Source organism: Opisthorchis viverrini (genome assembly GCF_000715545.1).
Source record: "Opisthorchis viverrini unplaced genomic scaffold opera_v5_70, whole genome shotgun sequence".
NCBI lineage: Eukaryota > Metazoa > Platyhelminthes > Trematoda > Opisthorchiida > Opisthorchiidae > Opisthorchis > Opisthorchis viverrini.
The window spans coordinates 1,035,706-1,043,088 of NW_008751726.1; the positions used below are offsets into that span (position 1 = coordinate 1,035,706).

Consider the following 7,383-nt stretch of genomic DNA (forward strand, 5'->3'; position numbering starts at 1 on the left):
ACCAGACTACGACGGCGAGGGATGCCAAATTCCAAGGTCACGTGGGCATCGGCGAATGAGGACACGGGGTAAAAGAACAACCAATGGAACCGTCCGACAGAATAACTAAGCGCGGTCAAAGGTCATTCCCGGCTACCAGCACGTATATCAACACACACGTAACACTACTGAACGCACAACCACCAACCCACCGCTACGCACAACTACGCACTGATGTCACCTCGATTGGTGATGAAACGTTTGCAACCAAATTGCCCAGCTCAACGAACAAGCCAACGACCATGTATGAATTAGTGTTTGTGGATGATAACTCTGGTGTTTATGTTCTCAATGTTATAAAAAAACTCATAGTGTTGTGACTTCAATATTTATTCGTATTATTATCGAGTTTTGAGGTATATCAATCATAGTTTGCCTTCATTGCTCATTGAACGTATTCTCCCCCAAGAGAGACCATTTGCCCCAGCTGAGGACACTTAGGCCGTTTCACACAAGTGGTCGCTGAAGAGACTACCGTTACGTGCCTATATATATATATATATTTATAAAATTACCAATCTGTCATCTCAAGTATGATGGAGTACCACCTGTTTCCCAGTTTACAACTCCAAGGCGTTCTAATCAACGTCCCACGTTATTATCAGTGAGACAGGATAATGGAACACTTAGGGTCGGAATTTGACGTTGATATCTTAGTGCCAATCACGTAAGTGATGCTGATTCCATTTATTGCGTCAATGTGTTAAGATAAATAATGGTTTGCAACAGATGTATGCATTTTAAATGGGCATATTTTTCCCTTGGGCTGACATCGGTGTCAAAGTATTGCACGCAAAATCACCTTAGCTTCCCCACAAACTGTGGTTGTCAATAGATCGACTACGGTTGAGCCGCAGATCTGCTGTACTCTTGACTGTACGTGTGAGTCGGAGTCCAATCAAGCATTCAAATTCAACTACAGCTGTGGTGAATTTGGGCAGTTCTTCAGTCACCTGCCCATTAGCATCTTCACAAACACCACTATCTCGTATAGGCCATTTACCAATTTGTCAAATGTTGTCGGTTGACGTGGATGGGAAACCTAATATGAGAACTGCCTTCAGGAGATAACCATCAACCGCGCACTGAATGCCATAATTCTAGAATAACGTCCTTCAACTTCGCAGCACTCACTGAATGCAGGTTGTTTTGAAATGTATTTTCCTGGTGGAAATCGGAAAAGGTCATCGCCCTCCTTTACTTACTATCAGCGGTTGACGAGACTAGTGAAAATAAACGGAATGACCTACCAATGTTACATACAAGACTGCTGCTCAAAAATAGCTCTCGTTTCCTAGTATACGATATATATATACATATATATATATCTGTATACGTAATTGGTCTCCAGACTTGGGAGACGGTCTATCTGGTAGGGGTGATCTCTGATTTACCAACCTACATTTTGTTCTATTCAAAACACCCTATTGTGCGTAATTGAAAAAAAACAGACTAAGTTGCAAACTGCAGACTCAAATGAATGAGTAGCATAATCCACATTGAATTACAACATGATATCTAGAATATGGTACCAACTGGAGCATGAAAGTGTACAACAAATTCATTTGAAGAACATCATAGACGGCAGCTTCAGCTTGGATTCATTTGGTTTTCCCATCGACAACATTTTAATTTGCAAATCAGCTTATTTCCTCAATATTCTCCTCAACTTCATAAAAACGTTCATGTCCAAATTTTTACCGAGGTCAGTCTGGAAGCCTTCGTCGATTGATTAGACAAAGTTCATCTTGAACATTCAGCTGTTTATTTCCAAGGATTCTGTGTTCCAAAATTCGAATGGGCGTAACCGCCCCAGTGTGACATCCTCTCTAGGCAATATTCAGACTTTTGGTAGTCTAGACTTCAAATTGACGTCTTTCGTTCTGGAAAGCATAACCGGATGGCATTAGCATTTCTTGAGATATAACAATGGACCGGCTGCGTTGTCCCTTTTGGCTGAAATTAGTTTTGAAGAGACCTTTGCAGGTAAGTGCAGTAAATTTGTTCAACTTTTCACTCGGTTTTATTTGGACAATTCTAAAAGAACACTTCATGTACGTAACACACGGCGTGACCTCGTGATCGGTTTACGAAGATTACACGCCACCGCAAACAAATAAGTCTTAATCTCGCCAAAGGCTTAGTCATTAATGTGGAAGTGGACATTGTTGCCAGGTCTAAACTCCATGAACCACACATCTGTAGGAACAGTCAATAATGTCACACCTTTCCCTTAGCTGTGGTACTGCTTTAGGAAACCCTTAACCCAAAGGCCTAACAACAGTGCCTCCGAATATTGCTTCATATTCTGATCTTCCCAGGTGACCGCCTTAGAATGCACATTGGTCTTGCAAGCAAAACGCTAGTCAGCGACGAGACATCAGCAAGTTATGTGGATGAGTCACGCCGATTCAGGCAACCACGTTAGATATGGGTGCAGGGTTGCGTCCCGTCATTGCGATACTGTTAGAACTGCGTAGCCAAATTCATTTTCCCTGAGAGGCAAATCTTCATACGGGTCTGAGCGAGAGCAACTCGCGATTGTCTGGGAAAAATAAACAGCTGTGCGTGTGTAACCAAACGAAGATAAGAAACCGGGACTTCTTCTGTTTTGATCTGCCACATTCCTTCCACCTGCGGACAAAACAAAGTTGGTTGACAAAATTTTTCTCATGGAGAAAACAAGACTGCTGTAGACTTCATGAACGTGTTTTGGGTCCATAACAACTGTATGCAGTAAAAAGCCGTCGTGTTGTAGTGTATTCGCCCAGCTACGCTGCAAGATTTCGTAAATTACATTTGACGGAATCGGATTCCTGATGATAATAATTAAGAAGACGTGTTCTGCGTGCCAAACTACTTATTGTAGCGGCCGCTCCAACGTGTTGTTGGTGTTTGTTTGTCATAATGGGACCGTCAATGGATGTGGACACTGAGAACATTTATTTTGTGGATTGTATTTGGCCACTTAAATATTTTCACTGTGTTTTGATAGAGATTCCATTCTGCGAACGAACGAACTCAACACCGAATAACAAAGAAACATTGTGGAGATATTTGGCTCGTTTCGGGAGCACCCAGCAAGACACCTTCCACGAATTTGTAGGACAAAATTGGACCACCGATATCCGGCGGCTGGCAGTTGAAAACTATGCCGATCGGCCATGGGCGACTGATTAGTAGTGTGCTCATTCGGTGCTTAGACAGGATACGGTGCGACTCATCTAACAATCACATGATTCACAGTCAAAAGTTGATTGACGACTTCTCATGTGCTTGTGCCAATTAATCGTAATCCGATAGTTCTACTGACTGATGAGTTGTTCCATTCTGATAATTTCCAGCAAGGACGAAACAGCTGTATAGCGCCTCTCAGAAATTCGGAGTTTAATAACTTACATATTTGCACAGGAAATTTATGATGCTCACAGTTTGTTGTAACAAATGGGAAGATTAACATTGAGAATCTGTCGCCTGGAGTTGAGTTTCGCGCTGGATACGTCCCAATGAAATTCGGAACGGATTTGTAACGCTTAGGCAGGTGAAACTCGTTGGCCGACCAGCTCTCATTGATGACATATCTTGAAATGAGTTTATGAATGACTCTTGAGCAAAGTGGAGAAGCCCATTATTGCCTTCTAAGTGACATATGGGAAGAAAGCTTAAACGTCGAAAGGCGTGATCGATAAGGAAACTTGTCGCGGATCACATCGAATAGGTCGACGTAGCTGTGGCGTTTCTGTCTGGGTTAATTTTTATGCAGAAAAAGTGAGGGACGAATAGTATTCCATTGCAGTCTTGTATGGATATCTCGAAAGCTCAAGCTATTGCTTGAGCGTTAACATGTTAGTTGTTTGAACCTGCTGAAACAGTTATCAGGTGTACAGAGTGGGAATCCTGCAACAGCCAAGACGACGTACTGTTGACGGCTCTAGAAAAATTATATGAGCCAGTTGCTTTCCCGCTGTTGATATTAGGACGTAGGTTGATTCGTTTGAGTTATATGGTCGCGGCAAGTCACCTCTTTATGTAACCAAAAGCGGCACGTTGCCAGTACAAAAAGAATGGTTACTTTACTTGCATCGGTTGCAGTAGGAATCTGTCGGTAGTGTGAAGAAATGAGGAGTTTCAGATCATTCAGTTAGGTGTCACTTCCGAAATTGAGAGTTTCGGCAAATTTGACAGGGTGCGATTTGAAGAAGTTCTTTGTGTCTCAGAACAAGTGGTCAATTTCATATAGGTTTGGATTATTCGTCCGTCCCCAATCGCATACGGACAAGCGTACCTTAACTGCCGGTTTTTGTTTAATCTGTTCGAGGGTTTGTATTTGGCTGGAGAAATTAGGTTATATTTTAATCTAGAGCAGTTTTGCTGTTACTGTGAATTTATAAGAATTCAGCCAAGGAATTCCTAATTTGAGTTTCAAGTATATTAGTTTGAAATTCTTTTCTGCTGTTTTCTATGCTTGAGCTTTCTTCTAATCAGATTGTGTGGAGTGGTAGTTTTTGGACGAACTTTTTTCATCGACTTTTCCGGGTCTACGAGACATAACTGTCATGATCCAATTTCTCCTGTGTGGTCAGTTGAAAGTTATTTCTGATCGTTGAAATAGTTAATAATTGTGGAAATCTTCCTGTCAAAGCTCTCCGTTGTTAGCTAGTTTGCAAACTCCTAGTCATGTCCATTTGGACACCGGCACTATTACTGTAAGGAATGACACTTAACGATCTAGTTGAACATTCATTGATTTATGCAACAATTAAAATACGTGTGCGTTGTTGGCAGCACGAGTAATTCGGACTGTGTAGTGCTTCCAATCAGAGATGCACCTCCAAGGCCATTGTTGTTGAGTGCAGTCTATCAAAGTCGTTTGAACAAAGCAAATCTCCATTTTATCGATTAGTGTATTCGTTCGCAATGTTGGTGCATCGCAATAGTTCTATATAACAATTTCCTCATTTAATACAAGGATATAAGTCGTCTGAAAGTTTGGGGCACGTACACATCCTGATTCTGCGTTGAACAGTTCTAGGTATGGTTCGGAAGTACTTTGCATAAAAGTCGAAAAATGTACCAAGGAAGATTCAAGAAACTCTTCAGCTCAGATGGACTGTGTTATTCTGGCAAGTCACTGGCTTCACTCTATACGTGTCGGTAGTGATTACTTCTCCCAATTGCACCTTACCATAAAACTTACTACGAGTAGAAACAAGTTATTTTTTTCGACTTATGTTTTAGATAATAACCTACTATCCTTCCTAACAGGGGGAACAAGTTTTAGAAGTAGTCCTCTACAGATCTGTCAAGTAGCACAGCGTTGTCCACGTACACCATAAGAATTTTCGGCACTGGTTCATCAGACACGCGCTCATTAAAGCACCGAAATACGACCAGAGCATTTTTATTGCTATCTGTCTTTGGAACTAGCACGGGTCACTGGGTTGATGCGAAATACTGGGTTATACCGCAAACTTGCTGCAAAAATATGCGGACGAAAGCTGTTAAAAGCTGTGAGTAACCATATAGCAAGCATATGGAATGCGTAACAGAATTCATCAGGTGCTCTCGAGTCTGCTTTTGGATAGCCCATAGACTGTTTATATTTTACGCGGTACACAGGTTTCATCAAGCAGTTCACTTTTATGTGATCAAGAGGGTGGTATTCATTGATTAGGAAATTGCGCTTTGGACAATTGTGGCCCTCGGTTACCCAGCTGCATAATTAATGCAGGACAATAAAAAGGAATTCACGCTGACTTGACTTATTTTAGAGAGTCTGGTAATGGTTTTGGCATCCATTCCTGTGAGATAAAACATCACTTGGTCGAAATTGGCGAAAACACCACACTTGTTTCCCTCATCAGGACACTGGACAACCAACTCCTCCCGTTTACCTATAGGCAGCGAGTATGGGAAATTTTACACGTTGATTCATACTTGCTAGGACCACCGTCCCTCCACAAGATAGTTAACTGTGAGATTGTTTTGCATACAGGTATGTACATAAGACTACCCTAAATATGTAGAGCAGGGTGTCAAGTGTGTTTGAAAAGGAACAATACATACAGTGGATGAGCCGATGGAAAATTCTGAGGACAGGTTATCCGTTGGTGGCAAATACTAGAGGAGGTCCCATACACCATTAGCACACAACATATCATTTTGAGAGCGGTGTGGTGCAGACTTAATCAAAACTGATCACCAATTCAGTAACTATCTCTAACATGTAGCTTATGTTGAAAAACTAATTGGCTTATGTTGAGCGCAGGTGGGGGAAAGCCATATGAAACGAGTGACCTCAGTCGAACTGTGACAAGTCCCTGGGGGGCGGAAAGTTCCAGTCAGACTCAGTCGTTGCGTCGCGAGGGCACAAATATGAGTGACCTTACTGTTTTGTCGATCAAAACTTCAGTACCGTTCTAAATTGGAATCAGCTTCCTATGGGACCTAAAGTCTATATGGCTTTATTCCTTGAATTACTTTAGGAAAAAATAGACCTATTCTGGTTACCTTTTGAAGAAAAACGTAATGTTAGTGGAGGAAATTATAATGTCCATTTTTTGACCATAGGATGTGGTTTCCTTCTGGAGATAACTTCTCGAAATCAACTGTGGCGATTTAATGCGTTAGCTTGTCGGAGGGGTCAACTTTGGTGGTCAGGATGTTTGCGCAAGAGAATTTTCTAATAATGTGGCGCTATTTCTCCACCTAACTGAAGACAATTTTATATATTTGTTGGAAAGTTTGTTCTGCAACATCAAAGCAGGTGTGTGTCTTTTGAAGCAAGATGCGGATGCTGCTAGGAGTTTTTTGTCACTGGGTCTTTCGTATTTTACTAAGAGAACATGGTTTTTAGGGGGAACTGTGTAGATAAAACGATTAATCTTCCGGATGGCTTCAAAGACTTCCTGTTTCGTCTTATTTAGTCTTTGTGCCTAAATTATGGTCGAGGCTTTCTCTGAGCTCGACATTTTTGTTGTGAGACGGAAGGAACTGTACGTTGATGGTTGTGGTTTCAGCAATGGTGTATGTGAGTTAAAGTACATCTTGCTGGAGAAGATTACCCTTGATTATGCTCCACTGCCCATGTGATTATCCCTATCGATTAAATTTCTAACGCTTGTTGTGAGTGGCCGACGTCCAAGTGACATTGGGCCTTAAATTCTCATCTGCATCCTGTGAACCGTGCCAAAATAGTCCCGCGATTGCTATTGTCTTGTGATACGTTTGTCAGATGTCTGGCCCTGTTTGCGACTTCTTGCTCTTAAAGGTGAAAAGATCGGATTCAGTATGTCGCGCAGCACTATGCTTCTAGAAATCTTCCTGCGCCGGAGCATTTCCTTC

At 41.7% G+C, this 7,383-nt stretch overlaps 1 protein-coding gene across 1 annotated transcript in view; it reads right to left on the minus strand.

Annotated features, from left to right (window-relative positions):
• T265_04334 (hypothetical protein) overlaps positions 1-6,596 on the minus strand; it is a gene marked incomplete at both ends in the record, with an annotated part of 7,406 nt that extends 810 nt beyond the window's left edge. The window contains one exon of the mRNA XM_009169043.1: positions 6,550-6,596. Coding sequence (XP_009167307.1) covers positions 6,550-6,596 — 47 coding nt within the window. The remainder of the gene's footprint in view (positions 1-6,549) is intronic.
• Between the last annotated feature and the right edge of the window lie 787 nt (positions 6,597-7,383).